The sequence below is a fragment of the Terrapene carolina genome, unplaced genomic scaffold, assembly GCF_002925995.2.
Source record: "Terrapene carolina triunguis isolate 2854851 unplaced genomic scaffold, T_m_triunguis-2.0 Scaffold95, whole genome shotgun sequence".
Classification (NCBI taxonomy): Eukaryota; Metazoa; Chordata; order Testudines; family Emydidae; genus Terrapene; species Terrapene triunguis.
Genome location: NW_020664446.1, coordinates 21,502,296 through 21,523,941, shown reverse-complemented (window position 1 = coordinate 21,523,941; position 21,646 = coordinate 21,502,296). Strand labels below are relative to the sequence as shown.

At 39.8% G+C, this 21,646-nt stretch overlaps 1 protein-coding gene across 1 annotated transcript; it reads left to right on the top strand.

Moving 5' to 3' along the window:
• Nucleotides 1-895: 895 nt before the first annotated feature.
• On the top strand, nt 896-9,524 carry TEX36 (testis expressed 36). The gene is made up of 4 exons (XM_024210542.2): nt 896-946; nt 3,220-3,351; nt 7,045-7,125; nt 9,294-9,524. Exons 1-4 carry the CDS (start codon nt 896-898, stop codon nt 9,522-9,524), a joined length of 495 nt encoding a protein of 164 aa, XP_024066310.2.
• The last annotated feature ends 12,122 nt before the right edge of the window (nt 9,525-21,646 follow it).

Genomic DNA, 21,646 nt, shown 5'->3' with positions numbered 1-21,646 from the left:
AACGGCGCTAAAGTCGACATAAAAGCCTAGTGTAGACCAGGCCTTAGTGTACAGCCTGAAACACTTAAAGTGTTGCATAGACTCATATCACAAAATGCATATAAGGCAAAGGAAAATGATCCCACTGATGTTTTCTTAGCTGATTCCTGTATTTTAAAAATAGCGTCCTTTAAATAAGGTATAGCTACTTTCCTTTCCCTAAGGAGATGAGTTTAGAACAAATGTATCCATAGGTGAAGCAGAGGAATCTCCTTGTACAGGTGTAAGTCCCCCATTCTCTCTGATCCTTCACTTTGGGGAAGGCATCCGCACAATAAGGGGGGGTCTCTCCCACCCCTCAGATGATGGAGTCTTCACCCCCACAGGTACTCTCCCTCCCTCAGAATAAGGGGCCCTACACTTGATGAATACCAAGGTCTCACCAACCATAAAAGGGGTCTCTCTCCCTGTGCCAGAATGAGGGAGGGGTCTCCTGCATCCACAAGGATCTTCACTGCCTCACTGAGGTCGCCCCAACCATAACTTATGGTTATGGGGGATGGGGGAGACTCTCACTTATGATCCATAAGTGAGAGTCTCCCCCATCCCCTGATGCAGGGCCTCCCCAGTCCCCTGAAATGGGAGCCTCTCTCACCCACTGGGGATCTTCTCCACCCCTTTAAAGGAATGGGGTCCCCCTAATCCAGGGAGTTTTCCTTCTCCCATAGCAAGGCCTCCCCAGCCCTGAATTGGGGGGTCTCCAGTGGGCGGGGGGCGTTCCGCTGGCGGAGTAACGGCGGGCCCCTGAGTTTCAGGGGTCGCGGGGCGGGCCGGTGACTATGGCAACCACTGTCCGGCAGCTGAGGCCGCAGGCTGGCCCCGCAGCGCGGCAGCAGGTGGCGGCCCGGGCCCAGCGATGCCCAAAGGCAGGTTGGCCAACCCCAGCACCGAGCGGGACGGCGCTTGGGTGAGAGACCGGCGCGGGGGGCGGGGGCGACCCGGCTTCCGGCCCCGGCCAAGCAGGACCCGAGCCAGCCCCCTTCGCTCCGGGCAGGAATAACCGCCCGTGGGGAGCGGGGGCAGAGCCCAGCCCAGTGCACCCACCCCCGCCTGGTGCCATGGCACAAGCAGCGACACGCGCTGGTCCCGGCAGGGGCAGCTTATCGCTGGGAAGCGGGATAGCAACCGCCCCGGTTGCTCCAGGCTCGCAGCAGCCCTGGGGCTGGCAAAGCGCCCCATCAGCGGGCGGGAGGGTTTGGCCCCGGTCAGCCCTAGTGCTGGAGCGCGGGCCTGAGCCCCACTGGCTTCTCTGCCCCTGAGCAGCTGGGTGGCCGTGGGCATGTTTCTTAACCGGGCCCCGCAAAGAGGAAGCGTGGCCGTGAGCCTGCTTTCTCCCTGGGACAGGGGAAGAAGGCCTGCGAGGCTTCTTTCTCTTTGATTTTTATAGAAATCCATCCAGGCCTTGTCGACCCTGGCAGGGTTCTGATAAAACTGGTCTGACTATGTCCCCTCCCCCCGTGAAAATTTTTGATTGAAACAAACAAAAACAAGCCTTTCGTTTTCATTGACATATCCGCTGAAATTTTCCAGTTTTCAGCAGAAAACTCACTAACCAAAAGGTTTTGGCCAAAATATTTTAATGTTAAAACAAAATCTTCCGTGGAAAGGAAACTCTTCATGCAAAATGTTTTATTTTATCAAAAACCCTATTTTCCACTTAAAAAACAGTTTTGTTGGAAAATTTTCAAGCAAACCTACTCTGTGGTCTGGGATATTGACATTACCAATACCAAGAAAATGAAACCTAGTTACTTGAGATAGTTTGACTAAAATTCAATTCCTCTACCCCTTCTACTAAGGACCAAGACAGCTAGCAATATTCATTTCTGAATCAAACAAATTTTTCAACCAACAAAGGAAGAGTCTGAGAAATCTTGACATTACTGATATTTCTGATGTGCTCAGATCTTTTTTATAGGTGATAAAGAAATGGAAAGAAACACAACCACAGTTTTTTCTATATAGATCACCTTTAATCTCTCTCTTTTTCCACTTCTCTGAATGGGGATAATCATGATTATTTCCTTACATCACAGCATTATTGTGTGGATTAATTAATTTACATTTTCAAAAAGTTGCCCCAAGTGAAATGATTATTATTATTTTCTATTTGTAATTAGTTTGTGGTGACAAGGGTATTATCAAATTACATGCTAGAGCTGTGATGTTAAATCCACATGAAACATTTTTTAAAAGTGCTTCCCCTTTCCCACTGGAAACTTTTTGCAACATTTTCATGAATAGGACAGCAACACAGAAAGAAGTGAGATCAACTTTACAGTTATTGGAATTGATTGAATAACTTTTAACGTCACAATCTCATCACCCTATGGTGTGGTGTTCCATATGGGTTTAGAAATCAATCTGTAAAGACATACTAAAAATCACTTTACAAACCTAGATCCTTTTTTCCCTTGCAACTTTCTTAGACTTTCACAAAAAATCTCTACGTTCAGTGCACATTTTCAACAGATTTCTTCCATGTTTCTAAGCTGCCTTGAATCCTCTTCTTTCTTTTTACTTATAGGTAATTTGCTATTTCTCCTCCAGGAGAAGTCTACCTTATACTTGTCTCAATTATAGGTTACACAAGAGCAGCAGCAGCAGCTTGATCTCACTGTTGCTGAGGTCTAGGCTCCTCAGCATTGTGAATGTATGTACACACATATTCCACGAGTGCTTTGCTTCTTTGTGCAGGTTCTAAGATCCTGAACCTATAATGTGCTGGGCATCTCCTGCTTAGTGCCATCAAGTCCAGTATCTTCCCATATAGTGGCAAGAACAGCAGCAATAGTAAAGATAACAACCTTGCAGCTGTGACTGTGTAAAGGATGCTCCTGCAACATTAACTACCACTAAATTATGGACTTTCAGAAAACCCCCTGCAGAACTAACAGGATGTTGCAACCCATCATTCTAAATATGCTCTTTGTATGTTACATCCCTTTCTCCTTCCTTCATCTATTTTGTCTTTCTACATCAGAAGCTCCTCAAGGCAGGGATTGTGCTCTCTTCTGTGTTTTTTATGGTGGTAGCACAGTGGGATCCCAATTCCGACTGGGGCCCCAAGTGCTACTTAATACAAATAATAAAAATAAATGAAAATATAAATAATAAAAATAACTGCTTCTCTGATGCTGATGTGTTTGTTTTCTGGATCAAAACATTTATATTTTCTAGTTCCCGCACCTTGGAATATTCCATAGTCAACCTGAATCAATCACAGACTGTATGCTAAAACAGGTACAAAATCCAGAAGAGGTTCAATATATTGAGAAGAGATTGCCACTAGTATACAAAATTCGGGAGCAGGTTAGTTAGTGTGGACATATAATTGACTTATGGAACTCCTTGCTGCGGGATGTTATTGAGTAAATGCTTACTAAATTATCTGAATAAGAACTAACATAAAAAGTGTAATGGCTTCCAGTTTTCATGCTTAAGGGGATACGTTGGTGGTCATCTGTGGTAAGGAAAAATTTATCCCAAGATATACTGTTGCTCAGTTATTACTATTTTTTATTAGTGCTGATAACTTTCTAAAACGAATTCTTTATGTGCTGAAACAGGGGTCGGCACGCGGCAACGTTCAGCATGCTGCTCGCCAGGGTAAGCACCCTGGCGAGCCGCGTGCCGAACGTTGCTGACCCCTGTGCTGAAATATACTATAATTGGTCTCAGTCCAACAAATGTGGATAAAATATGTATGTATGAAGGTTTGATTGAAATTTGGTAAGCAATTTTGAATTGTGTGGGAAATATGTGTTCCCTTGAGGAAGTTTGTTTTGATAACTGAAACAGTTAAAGCCAGAAATTTCAAACTTGAATTCTTTTTTTTTAAAGACTTTACTGAGAGTTAGAAATCAAACCAAGTTTCAAAATAATCAGTACAGTGTTTTTAAAGTTATGAACATTTAAAGGCGACAGTTTCATGCATGCACACTGATCCTACAATTGGATCCATGCATGCAGACCCTTGCTTTTTTCCCTTCTTTCAAAAGACCCCTGGAAACTGCATGCAAAAAAATAGTGTTCTGCAACACAAAGGTTGCAATGTTGTGCACTCCAAATGCAGCAGATTCCAAAGTTAAAGTTGTACCCACAACATTAATTGTGCTACGTTGCTCATTTAGAGTATTTTCCGTTTCTGCTTTTTGTAAGGACAACTCTTAACACATACCTAAAATATATAGAATGTGCTTTGGGGCCACATTTACTTTGTGGCAACAATCTTAATTTTTAGAATGTCCTGATTTCTGAGTCCATAAAGGCAGAATTAATGGTAGTTGTGTTAATATTAATTATTTATACATTGTTATTAATATATGGTGAATGCTATCATTTTAACATGATGTCATAGTAAAACAAAAGAAAGCCATAACTAGCTCACATAGTGCCAGTTTTGGATAACTTTGCTCCTCAAGTAGACTAATGTGTAAAGTTATCAGAATCTACAGCATACATAGCACACTGGGCTCCAGTTCTGGAAGTCAGGCTGTCTTATACTCAGATTCCTGTCCCATAGAAAGTAGGGAACTTAACCCACTTTCCCAAAGAGTTGAATGTCTTGGTTTCATTGAACACCACCACTGTTTGGATTTATCTAGTATGCTTTCTTGGAAGTTGGCACATTTAATCTGGGAGAGACAACAAACTGCATCCTTTGTTGCAATTTGTCATCAGTTTGTCCCTGGCTGCCGTAGGATGAAATTCCTACCCCTCTACTGAACAACTCTGCAGTTTTCTTGATGATTTCTCTTGTCCTCCCTGAGAAGGTGACATCTTCATAGCACTATTACAATCACATGAGACCAGAGGCCAAAGTCTACTTCATTTATACTGGTTTAAAACCAGAGTAACTTCACTGACCTCAGTGTACTAAGAGCAGAATTTGACTAAAAGAGAGTAGTTAGCAGGGGAGTTTTGGAATAGTGAAGAGAGGAATAGAAGGTTACAGTGCATTATGGGATTTTATACCTTTCTCTGGAGCATCTGGCATTGGCTATTGCTGGAGAAAGAATACCAGGCTAGACATGCCATTGGTCCATACTCATATGACCTTTCTTATGTTGTGACATCCATTTTTTGGGTAGCTGTTTTCACTATCCGGAAGAATTAATGAAGGCCCTTTCATCTATTTATGATGGATTAGAATGATGTCAGCAGAAAGAGAAGGAAGATATATTAAAGAGACTGGAATGTGATGTCATAAAAACATAGTTTGAGAAAGTTTGTGTTGCTTTGACTTTTAAAAAAAAACTGCTGATGAAAACTGTTTCAGTTTGAAAGGAGCTGGAAGGTCACTGTGTGCCAGAGCTGACTGTCTCTAATCTCTCTGTGTGAGGGAACTTCCTGGCTGCGAGGTTAATTACTTTTCTCAGAGGCAGGAATATAGTTCTTTCTTAGATTATATTAGTCATTGTTCTTACTTTGCTGTAATCTTAAAACCATTTTTACTATAGCTTTTTTTTTTGCTGTACTTAATTTGTTAAATAATTCCCAGAGATATTATTCAATATATATGTATCTTTTGTTTTTCAATTTTCCTGCAGCACATAAAAACTATAAATAAACTCACTATTCCTTTGTAAAGATGTAAGTGACTGGGTCTTAACCACACTCATGTGTTTCAGTGGTAGCTCTGTGCATTTTATCCATGCAGGATTAATTACCTAGGGCCCTGATCCTGTAAGCAAGTACACATGAGTAGTCCCACTGAACTCAGTGGGAATACTCACATGCATAACATAACTCTGGTGCGTAACTATTTGCAAAATTGGGGCTTAGAGGCATATTCATGGTGTAGCTGATCTTCTTATGAAAATCCCACTGACTTCACTATGAGTTCTAGGCATGGAGTAGCTATAGAATTGGACCCTTGAAAAGTACTACAGATCTATAATTAAGCAAAAGCATGTGTGGCTACAGACTAGTTGAGTTTGTATGAGAGATTATATGGTCATGAGGCACACAGCACAAGACCAAACCAAGATCCATAAAGTGTACCAAATGGAGATCTTCAGTTATAACCTAAACCCTGATCCTGCAGCTGATTCCATGCAGGCAGACCCTGGCATCTGCCTGTCCTTTCAGGATCAGGACCATAATTATATTTTTCTTTATAATTGATTTATATTTTCTGTTACAAACCACAATTTATTTCAAATAGCTTTTGTATTATAGCACAGTAAAACTAGATATGCCCCCTTGAGATGAAGATCTACAGTTATAAGATGGAATATTCCTGCCTCCATATTAAGTATAAAAATCATTAGAGAAGTTGTAAAAATGAACCGTTACCAACACAAACCGAAAGACGGTGCTTGTAGAAGCAAAAAAGACAAGTCTAGTAGTCCAGAATACTTTTTGGAATTTCATATTTTAACCATTTTATACACATAGGACTGAAACGTTATATAATGCACAATTAATTTGTAAATTATTACATTTATTACTTTCCTACAACTCTGTTTATGCATTTTCAGATGCTTTTTTTAAAATAGTACTTTAATTTTACAAAATGGATAAAAAGTATGCGTAAAAGGTGAGTTTAAAAACTAGTTCTGTGCTTAATGGGCTCCCAGAGCCTGGTTACTGGATGGTATTCAACACTTAAATCTCAGATTAACTCAGTTTTGAGTTCCCTTTTGTAGTTCAACTTTCATTTGTTGAGGGCTCACTAATGAGCCATACAAAAAAGTCTTGACATTTCTGTAATATCTTGGTGCTTCTATGGAGAATATGATTTCTCTGATTTGGAAGTTTGCATTTAATCCTGTGCATGTTCAATAAGTCTTGTGAATATTAAATTCAGATGATTTTGGAGAAAAATACAGAGAGCAAATTTTGCAGGAATAAACGCATGTACAAGAAGATTTAACAGATAATGCCTCTATTAAGAAAAACATAATTTTTGCATGTGTCAGAAAGTGCAAACTAAGATTATAGCACAGATGGATGGCATAAGGTATATTATAACTTATCTTTTCTTGATCTCTTTTTCAGAAAGCAGTAAAAAATCACTTTCCATTTTCAACCCATGACAACAGGCATTGTTTACAGAATGTGGGAGAGTACTTTGATTTTGTGAGTATCCAGCACTGAGAAAATCAGCAAGTTCATATCTCTCAACCTGCCAGAGATTAAAGACAGTTTTCTTGCAAAATTCATGGATGCTCAAAAAGGTGATGAGAGAAAATGCACACTAAACAGCACTGATAACATGCACAGATTGTTGGGACATAACTTCTTATGCGTAATTACATGTGGGTATGTCTTCTCAATCCTCATAACAGTATAATATAGCATTTACAGATACCTAGAATAGTATGTAAGATCTGGCAAGAGTGATACATACATAATTGACTTCTTGTGGAGCATAGCAGCCCAAATCATGTCACTTTCTCTTAGTCTACAGGTTTATGGGTTAGCCACTTGCAAAAGTGTTTTTATACTGATTTTTTATCTGGACACACTGGTTGCTTGGTGTGCAAATGCAGATCTGGCATTCTGTTTTGGAAGCAGAGTTTTGGAAGTATTCTCTCTCACACTGCTGTGTTGGTGAAATTCATCTCTTCTCAAAAAGTTAGAATAAATGGTCTTTTTGTAGGCAATAAAGTAGGGATTGTAAGAAACAACCTGTGAGCAAGCTTCAGGACTGCAGCACAACCTCTCTGGACATGTCTATACGAACAGTTAGTGCATGGCCAACTAGGGTGTAAATCTACAGTGCACTAGCCTGCTATGCACTAACTGTCCATGTGGACCCTGCTACCATGCACTAAAAGTTCCATATTGTGTTTTAAGATACTCTGCTTTGATAGTAGCATACCCTGTTACAGTCTGTGGGGCTAAAATAAAGGCTGTCCTGCTATCCCAGACTCTGGATCTGCACAAGCATAGATCATGTGCCCCTCTGGCACAACCCCGTCTCTCCCAGCTTATTTGGAGCTAGCATGGAGTTTACCTCTGTGGTGAGCAAGAGTTATAGAGGCCTCCCTATGTAGCTGCTCTGCCTGGAAGTTTAGTAGCCTAGAGGAGCTTATAGGATATGTGTTTAAAGGTATCTTAAGGCAGTGGTTCTCAACCTTTCAGGGGTCTGATTTGTCTTGCATACCCCAAGTTTCATCTCACTTAAAAAGCTACTTGTTTACAAAATCAGACATAACAATATAAAGTGTCACAGCACACTATTACTGAAAAATGGCTTACTTTCTCATTTTGTCTCTATGAAATATTAGTTTGAACTGACTTTCCTAGTGCTTTTTATGTAGCCTGCTGTAAAACTAAGCAAATATCTAGATGAGTTGATGTACTCCCTGGAAGACCTCTGCGTACACTTGGTTGAGAAGCACTGTCTTAAGGGAGCCACCATTCTGAGCAAATTTTTAAAATTTCCTCTTTTGCCTTTTACGTTTGCTTGCGTAATAATTTCAATTTTGATTTTTTTTCCTTTTTGGAATGTTGATATGTTTCTATGGCAACAAAAGAGACAGCATGATCTACTAGACAGTGCGCAGAGTAGGGAGTCAGGAACTCCCATGTTCTGATTCCTGCTCTGCTACTGAATCCCTTTGTGACCTTGGGCAACTCTTAGGCCCAGATTCCCAAAAGCATTCATTAATGTTGAAAACCTTCCATTTTTTTGCCCAGTGTGCTATACTCAATGCCTAATAATTTTCAGAGACACTGATCACGTGGAACCCCAGTGGGAGTTCAGTGGGAGCTGTGGGTACATCACATAAGAAAAATCAGACTCTCTGGGTCTCAAGTTTGGCACACAAAAGTAAGGGACACTTTTGAAAAACTTGCTTTTACACTTTGTTTGTTTATCTGTAAGCCATAAATAATGTTATTTATGTACCTCACTGGGCTGTTATGAAGATTCAGTTATTTAGTACTGCACTTTGAATATATAAAGTGCTATAGCAAGTAAAAGAATTATTATTTTATTCATAATAATAGATCAAAAGTCAAGATGTCTATTTCTGGTTTTCCTTTGTCTGTGCACCAGCATAGTTAATCATGCTACCAGAAAGGTATATATTGGTAGGTCAGAGAATAATATTTATAACCTAACTGCTTGCAGCAGATCAGCAGTGGTTCTGATTATAACTTTGGTAAGTACTTCTTTAATTTTTAACTGTTCCATGACAAAGTAGTGGATTTCTTCCCTAACATTCCAAACTTTAACAGTGAAACTGTGATCCTGAAATGTACATTTTTATCAGTTTTTCCTTTAATCTTTTTCCTAGAGCCTAGGACGAAAGAAGGTTGAACCAGAAAGAAGGCAACAGAATTCACAAAACTTCTGTCTGTGGGCACATGAGTACATTCCTAACAGTCATGATGGTTTTACCATTTATCAAACATCATTCATAGGTGATCAAGATACCAAGCGTCCTTTTTGTAGACGATATCCAAAACAGCACTTAGAAAGGTGCTACATTTATAAATCTATTCCTGAGAATGAAAAACACATGTAGTCAAACTACCGTGTTAATTGCAGGACTCCTTATTTAGTATTAATTATTTAGTATTATTTACTCCTTATTTATCAATATCCTTTCTCTGGGTCTGAACCACTCTTACTCATCAAACACATGATGGAATAAATATCTGTGTAAAATGGATACTGCAGTACACGTTGCAAATATTTACAGTTGGCAGGTTCATTGAAATTAGCAATTATCTTGCTGTTTGCATTCTTTAGCTTTACTGAAAACTAAAATTACTATGAAAACATAAGTTACAATAAAGTAAGTTGTAATGAATCACAACAACATTGGGAGGTAAAATATAGTTGTCTTTGTATAGTTATATTTTTAAAAATAGCAATATTGGAAGAAGAGAGGCAGGCCCAGATCCACAAGGGGACTTATATGTTGCTCTGAGCTCACCTACCAGATTGGTCAAGATAGGTGGAGGGAAGCCTATCTTCACCTGGTTTGAGGATCCTCTGGGGCTTAGGCATGAGATATTCACCTGGATGGCTAGAGTGTAAGGCATTGTGTGCATGCCCAGTGGCAGAAACGTAGGCACCAAGGGAACTTTGACAGAAAAAATTTAGGCACTGAGGGATTTTAGGCACCTACTGGGTTAGGCAGCAGCCAAGCAGGAGTTTTGAGGCTCTCTGATGCCTAATTTTTGGACTTAGGTGCGTAAATTGGAGTCAGGTGCCTAAGTCCTTTTGTGGATCTGGGCCACAGTGATTATACTTGTACAGTATAATTTGAAATTGATTTATGCCTTTAGGCACAAATCATGGTCCCTGTCTCTGCTGCTGCAGAAGCTCCTCCAGCAGTGGAACCAGTAGCATGGGGGGGCAATGTGCAGAAGTTGATGGGGGCTGGGCAGTCAGGTGGGTACAGTGAAGCTGGATCCTTGGGGACCCCCCCCCCCAGGAACCATGTCAGGATCATACACTGTAGTTTCAGACATGGGGATGAACTTTGCTGTGCTGTGTCATGGTGTGAAGGGGGGATTCCTCTCTTTACTTTCACCCCAACACACACACCTCTGCCCGAGTTTTAATCATGGTGGATATGGCCCATGAGAGAAACTACGTAATAAAGCAACTGAATTCTATGTTATGGTGTAAAATAAGTGTAGGCGTAACAAAGAAGGAGATGGACAGAAAGGGATGTCACAGTGTGTGTATGTGATTACATATAACATTGATAGTGATAGGACCAGGAGGAAATAATTTAGGAAAAGGTTTAGAATGGTAAGCTGTGTGATGGCTTTCATTGAGCTTAGGGTAGATGGGGTCTGGAAAGAACTCATGTTCTTATGCTTAAACACCACCACAAGCAAAATAAACTAAAGGTTGATCCTACAAGCCTTCTGCACAAGAAACTCCTATGGATTGCAACATGTGGAAGAATTGTAAGATTAGTTCAAAAAACAACGTGTTTTCCTTCTGCAGAGCATTTTAACTCATATTTTATCATTGTTCCAAAACCAAAATGTACACATCTTAGAACAATCTGTAAACAAACACATCACCATGCAAAATAGTGAAGAACAGGCAACTAAAGCACAAACTTATAGGAAAGGTTGACTTGACTACTAAATACATTTATTTCCACTTTGAATTCACTGAGTTGGAAAGATGCAAGAGTTATTTTTGACATATTTTTAATCTATGTATACCAACATGCAATGGAAAATCTCCTCACATCACATCAAAATATATTATATTGGAAGATTTCCAGAAGCATGTAGTCATTTCCTTAGCACATGTGGAAATAAATAAATAAATAAATAAATAAAATAATATAATACTGATTTTATTTATAAAGTGCCCCCCTACTGAGGTACTGCACAACATTTTGAAATACAAAACATCATTAAACCATAGGAAAAACAGATAAAAGGCCAAGTAACATAGGGTCATTAAAAAAGAATAATTTTGTTTGTTTGTTTCAGAGTGAATAGAACCAGTCTGACAGCTCTAAAATCAGATTTTCCAAAGCTTTAGCCAACAAATTTCACCCCCAAACTGATTCAAAACCAATGTGCATGCCAATTATATGGTATGTGAAGTACCCCACACTGTTCAGTATACCCAAGAGGGTAATCTCAGGCCTTCACCAGAAGGAAGAAAAACATTACAAATGCACAAAGAATGTGTATCTGTGGTTTACTATTACAAATGAATATAGTGAAATGAGTCTCTGGTTTGTTATGCTTTTCCCCAACAATCAAAAGATTCCAAATTTGTTTCTCTGACTTATTTTTGCTTTGTTTAAATTTTGACTTAAACTGTTTTAAAAAAAAGTAGTTGTGGATTAGTTTGTCAGTAAATTCTCAAACAGGATTGTAATAGATGCCAGAGGAAAAAGTGGAGTAAATATGTTCTCTATCCAAACTAGAATTTAAATTATCATAGTTGGGCTCAGTAAAACAGGTGATTTCCCAAATCCCCCTGATACTTAAAAGAACATGTTTATATGTTTATAGATGAGACAATATATGTAACTATATGTAATTTTTAAATAACTGATGAGAAGCCCAATCTATTGGAGTGTTTGGTCTTCTGAGACCAGATCTACAAAGGGATTTAGGCATCTAACAACCAATGTTAGGTGGTACTGCAATCCACAAACCCCTGCCTGCCCTATCCTGTAAGTGCCTAAACTCACTTGCCACCTAAATTTTTATTGTAAAAGTTCCCTTACCACCTGTTTCTGCCTCTGTACACTGCTATCTTTAGGCATTGAGATGCCTATCTCTCCCATAAGCTGCAGCATGTTCCACACACTGGGGAAGATAGGTGCTCTTCTGCCTATGTTGCCTGATGCGATAGGTGAGCTCAGAGGATGCCTAACTCCACACTAAGTGGCGGGGCAGGGGTGGAAAACCTCATAGCCTTTAGCCCAGTGTTTAGGGTACTCATTTGGGATGTAGTAGATGCCAGTTCATTTCCCCCTTCTGCCAGATGTGGAGAAGGTGAGTGCCCTAACCACTAAACTGTAGAACAACTCACTCTCTCTGGCCCAGTTAGTCATTAACTTAATTAAATTAAAGTGAAACTGCTTCAACAAGAGAATGAGAAGACCCACATGATAATACTCCACAGACCAGTGACTATGGCACTCTCTTCTGAAATATGGAACTCACTGTTCAAATCCCTTCTCATCAGGCTGTGGGAGGAATTGAACTGAGGTCTCCTGCATCCTGGATGAATATAGCCTGGGTGCAGTTATAAATGTGGTTAATATTAATATAGCTTGTTCCCAGTACAAGACACTTCTACACAGGTATAACTGTGTCCACAGTAGGGTTTGTACTGGTATAACTTTATCAGTTTAAAATATCTCTCTCCCATCCCTAACTGACATAGTTATGCCAGTGCAAGATCTGTGTGTAGCTCAGGCCTTGGACCAAGTTAGTATTAGTTTGGTCAACTCAGAATTCCTAAAATAAGTAGAAACCTCAGAGAAAGTATTTGTGTGTTTACACCTGGGCTACCTGTGAACTTTCTCTTGTTGTTTAGACACTTCCTGTCTGCTGCATTGCCCAGGAAGCACTAGCTGGCAAACAATGGAAAACCATTCTACTGTGTAACGAGAAAGGAGCACATACAGCTACCTCCTCCCAGATTTGTTGTTTTATGCCTCCCTTCCCTACAAAGTATTAAAATAGTGAGATGATCCAATGCTTTATCTCTAGAACATCTAATTAAAGGGAAATCTATTCATCAGGGAAGTAATCCTGCCTGACTTTAATTTGGACGCATGGCAATTGTGGGTGTGGATGAACCATAACAAAATACCCAGCTTATGATTCATTCAGGCAGCTGTGTAATGTTTATGACAAGTCAGCAGAGGTTGTCAACTCTATCTTTCCTCCAATCAATGTTTTCTAAATTTCTTATAGCTAAGTAATACAGATTTGTAAGTGAAATTTCTAGTTTATATTTAAAAATTCTTGAGTATGCTGTGAGACTTCAAATAAGAAAATATCAAAAGAATATTTTTTTTTGGTTTGGGGGAGAATTCCATTCCAATGCAAAGGAGCCCCAAATCTCTAGGTTTCACTTAAGCCCATAGGGTGAAATCAACTTGTCATTGGACCATCTCTCTGTGGGAGAAGTGCAAAAAGGTTGGGTAAGCTGAATCCAGCCTGCTATATAGGCCCCTTTCTCTTCCTCTTCTGCCTGTGGGAGACATACTGCTAACTGAGATGGAAAGCTTTTGGGGAAACCCCTCACTAAAAGTTTGGCAGCACATCACTAAACTGAAGAAGTCTTCTGCATCCATCTAAACAATGCCAGCTATTTCTGTTCCATATTGCACGTAATATCTTGTAAAAAAAGAGAAATATTAAGAATATGCTTTTCTCCTGCTATGAGATTTCTAGAAATAGCAAATACTCATCTAAGTTCCATAAAGCACTTTAGAGATATTACTTAATTAACACTTACAATATCCCTATGAAGTAGATAAGTAATGGATTCCAATTTTACTGATGGGTTAGTTGAAGACCAAGAGTGACTTACCCAAGGTCATTCAGTAAGTCAACAGCAGGGCCAGGAGCATAGAATCCAGGACTCCTGACTCCTAGACTTCAACGCTAACTAAAAGTGTCCCTCCCCTTGTCTAGGCTTTGTACATATCCGTATTAGAGCTGTGTAGGAAAACGTGCTCAGCAAACATACCCAATCATAGCTTTCAGAAAAGAAAACAAATTTTCATTACCCCCTTTAATATTCTTTAAAAATGCGAGGCAGTTTTTACAAGTGGAAACTTGCTATTTCCTTAGGTGAAAGTAAATACTGTTTAATTTTTTTTTATTTTAAAAAACCAGAAATAAAGGTCTGCGTTATGGGCCCAGAATGACAAACCATAACTGCCATAGAGCACAGGGCTTGCTACTGTGAGCAGTGCAGCTAGGCTTGCCACCTGTCCAGGTTTTTGCAAGATCATCCCTTTTTGAGGTAGCTGTGCTGTGAAATCTGTAAGGATGTTTATTATACACTGTCAGCTATCCAGTTTTATGGGTACAGGATCATCCCGGATGCCCTTATTTTTCATACCTCAGAGGTGGAACCCCAAGTCCAACACTAGTAAATGGTTGGAGGATTGGTTCTATAACAGTTGCAGGTCATTCATACCTCAAAAGGCATCATTCATACCTCAAAATGCATTAATGGCCCTATACACAGAGCTTCTCATCTTATTGCATAATTAATCAATGCCCCAGTGGCACTTTGGCAGTGCTTTCTTTCATGCTGTGCTTCCCCTCAGATGGTAGTCAGATGGTGTATGGCTGTATCCATTTATGGGGAAAGTCAAAAGACAATAAAGTTTAATTTCCTGATTCTCCTGAGATACAGTGGTTCTTTTTAACAATGATTCTTCACTGGAGGAGAAATTAAAAAGCAGCATGATCAACATATTGCATAATATTTCATGGTTGGGGTTAAGTACCAGGTTTTTAAAGACTAATTTTTAACAAGACTGTAGTATTACTGAGCAAAACCTTTTATCAAAAGTGTCTAAAGCTAATAACAAAAGTAAGATTAGACAAAGCACAATATCCTTTGTTCACTTCTTATAGGGCCTGTCTAAATATGTGGTTTTAATTTTCTACCTAAACTTAGCTTACTGTTCTTTGAAACTAAATTTCTAACAAATCATATAAATTTCTGATAGGGTCATCTTAAAAATATTTTGTCTTTGGTAATAGTTACATACAACAAGAGGACAAATAGCTGTGCATACCACAGTTCTAAGTAATAAGGAAAGAGCTTGATTTGAGTCTCACACCAGTTGTATGTTGTGTAACTCCACTGTTGTCAATGGAGTTAGTCCTGGTTTATACTGGTATAAATCAGACCAGAATCAGGTCATAGTAAATAGATTCAGACTCGGATTAAGAGACTTATAGACTTTAAGGTGTTTTTAAATTGAGCTTTCATGTTGTTACAGGGTTCAAATTCTTTCATTTCGCTATTGTTTCTCTTTTGTCTTTATTAAGCTCTATACCTGGCTCCATCTATTTAACTGAATCAGAATGAGAAAATCCTATAAAGTAGAGAAAATTATTTAAAAGAAGTTGCCTATTAATTTAGTTTTAATTCAACATTAAATTATGTTTCTGTCTTCAAGTTTTGGATGTGTGCTAACCATGAGAACTAATAGGATCCCCTTTAGAACATACGCATATTGATTTTTGGAGAAAGCGATGGATAATAACTCCTATTTCAGTGTTAGCTTAAATTTTTGATTTCCATATGGGTTCAATAAAACATTACCCTTCTAAAGCTGCTACAGTGTGTCTTTATATTACAAATTAGAGACTTTCTAAAGTATCTAAATACCCTATTTTAAGTCAATGATTAACTAACTACCTGTGAAATTTGGAATTCTTGTTAAGCATTGTTTTCTTTTCACAAACAAGCAAGAAAACTAGAGAGACTTTTTTGCTTTAATTCTGGTTTTGTACTTTTTTATTTAGAAAAAATATTTATGCATATTCATGGGCTATATGATCTCCTCTCAAAGAGAAATGTGGAGGAGGGACACACATACTATAGAGATGGATGCCAATATGAAAACCTAAGCATTTATCCTACAACTGGGTCCATGTGGGGGGACCCTTACTCCCATGTACAGCCTCACTGAAGTCAGTTGGGCTCCACATGCTCTGTCCATACAGATTCAATTATAGAACCAGGGCCTTTGTTAGCTGGGTAACTCTACAAGGGAATAAAACTTTCTTTTTAAAAAGTGGGGGGGAGGGATCAAAAGAATACGGTGACCCTTGCCAAGATCTCAAGTAATTAAGTCCCTCAGGTGGAAGGGGAGTGTTAGGATAGTGAAAACAGTAAGAGCCACACTGCCTTCCAACCATGAGGATTTGAAAGATCTACAATGAAGGCAAACCCCAGTTTCTCAAATACAGAAGCATCTGTGTGAAGGACAGGGCCGCCCAGAACGGGGGGCAAGTGGGGCAATTTGCCCCAGGCCCCACAGGGGCCCCCACGAGAATATAGTATTCTATAGTATTGCAACTTTTTTTATGGAAGGGGCCCCCAAAATTGCTTTGCCCCAGGCCCCCTGAATCCTCTGGGCAGCCCTGATGAAGGACTGGAGTCCTTGCTGTTCTGCTGGCTCTGCCTTTCCCTTCCTGACAGTATAGCTCTATATTGGCTGATTCCCTACCCAGCTATGCAGAGTTAGTGCAGCCTTAACTCCTGAGCAGCTATCTAAGTGGGTATTCATGGGTTGTGATGCAGCAGAATGACATTCTACTCCTTCCCTGCCACTGGCTCCACCCTCAAAGTACCACAAAAGAGAGATCCTGCTGAGATATGGCAAGGAGACACCACTTCCTCCTTTGTCACCAGAATCAGGGTCACCCTGGTTGGTGGAGGGGCTGATATCATTCTAGGCCATTGTATCATGATACAGCCTGGTACTACTAAATTCTGCTAAAAGCTATTTGTGAATTAGGTCAGCAGTGGAAACAGTCTCTTCACCTGATTTATCCAGTTTATTTTCATCTTGTTCTTAAATTTCAAAATGTCTAGACTCTGATCTCATTGCCAAAATATAAAGATTTAGGCCCAGATCCACAAGTGTATTTAGGCTCCTAACTTCCATTGATTTCAACAGTCCCAAACTTCCTCACCAGTAGGTGGTCTATATGCTAGTACTTACAATATGAAAAAAATTATGTCATGACTACTGGTATCCTCCACAATATTCTACCGCCATATCAATCTTATCTTAACATATTTGTTCTGCATCAAAAGTACAGAGAATTTATAAAATGTACTTGTGAAAACCTTTGCTAATGAAAACTTCCATCATGTTTTCCTAAACAGCTTTACTCCAGAGCTAACATGCTGATCTATTATAAAAATGCAATAACTTCTAAAACTAGCTATATTTTGCTATCTTTCCCCTGTAGGTTTTTTGCAATATGTTTCTAGAAATATTTTATGCACTCTGACACAAAACAATATCTACAGCTGTAATAATAAATTAGATGCAGTGGGAATTTAAGCTTGTTCTTGTGTTCAAGGTGATATAGTGGAAATCATTCATAATGAAGAAAAAGTCATTATTATGCATCATTTTTTTATTAAACATGCTCCCAAATTATCCTGAGTATATATCAGAATGTTTCTAGGGCTTTGTTACAACCATGGTCTAGTAAAATCCATGTGAATAACCCCATATTTGCATTACTGAGATTTCTAAGAATATAAACCTTTCATATTTTAAGCTCTGCCAAGCCTTGCTCCTTTTCTACATATCTGTCATAGTTTTATCATGAATCAAAAAAAACCCCAGAATCAGTAACATGCATAATCAGGCTCCTTCTGATTTCAGTATGCAAATATACTACATATTGATGAAAATTTTCTGAGTCTAAAGTTGTTTTGTTCTTTTTCCTCTCAGCAGTCCCTAAGCCTTTTAATTTTAATATTTCATGCACTGGTGCACAAACAATATAAACATGAGATCATGTATCAAATAACTAGTTAAAATATATTTGTTAAATGGTTCACTTAATAGATTGTTTTTCTTGACTAACTTTAAGACAGGTTATGTATTCTGAAAGGCCAATAACAAATAGATCACAAAGGCCCAAATCCTGCAGCTGGAAAGGGGATTGCTGCATCTGTGTGCATGCTATCAGTTGGAGGATCAGGGCTATCCCAATACCAGCAATTGGTTGATCAGTGAAATTCAGTCATTTGATCACCAGTTGCAGGGCACAGTGCTAATCCCAAATGCCTGTTAAATTGTGAGGTGATTAAGCTGATACTCAGCCAAGACACAGTTATGTTCTTGATGCATCCTAATGAATGAACTTACATTCATAAGTCACCTAAGCAGGGGCAATGTTCAGATGGGATATGGATTAATTACTCTAAAATGATCAGGTGGTTTTCCATTACACAAAGTCAAAAAATATCACATTCATGATTATTGCAATATATTGTAGTACTGTTCTATGTATTCTTAGACTGCACACCATGCACACACAATATGCTATAGGACAGGGGTGTCCAACCTGAGCCTGAGAAGGAGCCTGAATTTACCGATGAACATTGCCAAAGAGCCACAGTAATACGTCAGCGGCCCCCCATCCGCTACCAGCCTCCAGCGCCTCCCACCCACTGGCAGCCCCGCCAATCAACGCCTCCCCCTCCCTCTCCCTTCCCATGCCTCCTGCCTGCCGCGATCAGTTGTTTTGCAGTGCGCAGGAGGCTCTGGTGTGGAGGGGGGAGGAGCGAGGGCATGGCAGCCTCAGGGGAAGGGGCAGGGGCCTTGGGGGAAGGGGTGGAGTGGTGGCTGGACCTGGGCCAGAGCAGGGGGTTGAGAAGTGAGCACACCATAGCATATTGGAAAGTTAGCATCTGTAGCTCCAGCCTCGGAGTCAGCGCCTATGCAAGGAGCCACATATTAACCTCTGAAGAGCCCCATGTGGCTCTGGAGCCACAAGTTGGCCACCCCTCCTATAGGAGATATATTATCGGTTTCTTAGGACATACCCCTTTTTATTCTTGTGTGTCTTTCCGGCCATCTTGGTGCCCCTGACAAAGAAACAAACAAAGTAAACACTAAAAATGAGCTTTGTAATAGTTCATATAAGCAGCAGATAAAGATATTTGACTTCACAATCCAACACCCAACAGTAACAATCATGCTGAGTGTGAGAGAAACCTGTCCCCATGCCTGAGACATGGGCCTTTATATACAAATGCATGATTTAGCTATTAAATGCAAAGGTGATACTGGCTAGGGAAAGGGAGGGAAAGATGGCACAACTACCCTTGTTGCTCAAAAGGCAAAAAACTAGGACCCGATCCTGCAAAGTGCCAAGCACCCATAACTCAAAGATGAGTCTGTTACAGGTCCTCCTCTGTGCTTGAACAACAAAGGATATGAGCCTGTTACCGCCGCACTTAAAGAGGGTTGGTTTTTTAGTTCAAGCTGTAGTAGCTGATACCTTTAGTTCTGGAGGTTGCTGGTTCAATCCCTGAACTGTCAACTAAGATGGTGACTTTCATGCAACCTCAACTCCCATTGAAAGAATGGGCTTTTAATGAATAGTCTGGAAACTGACAGCACTAATTCAACAGGCAGTGAGCACTTGGTATGTGAAAAATGCCAAACAGAAGATGTTAGCTTTAAAATCCACTCTGTTCAGGCTACTTCTCTGACCCCCTGAAAGCTCAGGTTTGTAAAGAATGAAGCTGCTTGCCTCCTTCACAGGTTAGGACCTCTGATATTCTCATTGCAATCCTATGGGTTTCCACTGGAATTTGGCCCCCTCATGTTTTTGTGCATGCAGCTTCTCCATAGCCCCCATTTTTCCGTCTCTAATATTGTCACTGAGGTTAGTATTAACTCTCATCAGTGTAAGACATATGACAAAAATCGGGTCTGGATGGTTCAAGGGTTTTATAATAGGATACGGAGTCCTTTTCACCTCTCCATCACTGGTTGGGATCCAAAAGACATTATCCTGTTAAATAATGCAGGTACAAGCAATGATTTGTGTTACTTATGTATTTATTACTTGTGTTATAGAGTCCACAATCAGGATCCAGGTACCATTGTAATAAGTCTGCATCTGCATCTGTCTCACCCAAGGAGACACTAACAATGTTTACCCATGTAATAATGCTAGTCTTTACATACACTTCAGCTGCTTTGTGTGTCATTGCTACCTTCCACACAAAGGCAAAGGTCACTCTAATGCAGTAATTAAAGTACAGGAGGGGGAAGATACTAGCTTCTCTATGCACATTTTTGGAAACCTGCTTTAGGTGAATTGCTTTCAAGCCTTCACAAAAAACATCCTCCTCACAGTTGCCAAATTCAGAGACACCATGAATGGAATGGAGACTGATCAACCTCAGGATGGACCTCTGAAGTGCCTTCCCCATAAAAGCACATGGGGACAGCGAGGGGAAGGTTCTACAGCTGCATCCATACTGTGCTGTATCTATTCCATGGGCTGGGAAAGGAGGAGGGAGGTGTAATGTTTATAGCAGGAGTCTCAGGACTCATGGATTCTATTCTCTTATCCTTTACTGACTTGTTAGGTAACCTTGGATAGGTCACAACCTCTGTGCATTGGTTCCCCATCTGTAAAATGGGGATAGTGTTACTTTTCCTTCTCCAAGCAGTAGCCTCACTTTCATGTTTATGTATGTCCAAATAACAGGAGAAAGGCCGGGGTGGGGGGAATCAATCAACCTCCCCAAAAATTACCATCAAGACTTTTTGGTTTTGGCAGGGAAAGAAGAAAAAGTTATCATTGGTATTTTATTATTACTCATGGGAGCTGCTCAGATACAGTGAGTAAGAATAGAGCGTGCGGGGGGTGGGGGGGGATGGTGACAGTGATTAATGTTTTTAAAGCACTTTGAAATCTTTGGATGAAAAGATCTAAGTGCACAATATTATTAATCATAAGCAAAGGATTTCTGTTTCCAGGACTGTCGGTCTGGCACCTTCTATGACCATTACATTAAAAAGAGAAGAGAACAAGAAGAGAACTAACCTACACCCTGGTAAGATCAAAGACCGTTGCAAAGAGCTATAACCAGACAAGGGGGTTGTGAATTCCAGCAAATATCCCCTGATGTGACTCTAATGAATCAGACTCATTGGGTTTATTTATCTCTTAATATCACACATTGTCTGTGAAGTTAAACCAATACAATAAGGCTTTGCATTTCTATAATACTTTTTATGAGGAACTCAAAGTGCTTTTTCAAACAATAATTAAGCGTCTCAGCACCCCATGAAGTATTATTAACTCAGCTATTTGGCAGAAGTGGAATAGAACCCAGGAATTCCCTTGCTTTTATCACCTTACCCCCACCTGAACAATACCATGACCTCTTTTGGAACAATTTTAATTAAGCAGTATGGAACAGCAAACTTTCTTCCATGTGCTCCTCTCCCTATGCACACTGTGGTTTGTTTTAAATAAGCTCAACGGTGAAGTCATTTAAGGAAATGAAGATATTTCATAGATATTTGCATGTGAATATAGGCCACCCTGCTGTTTGATTAAACTGAAATTTAAGAAAACTATAAGAAGCTAGGTTCATATACAGTACAGT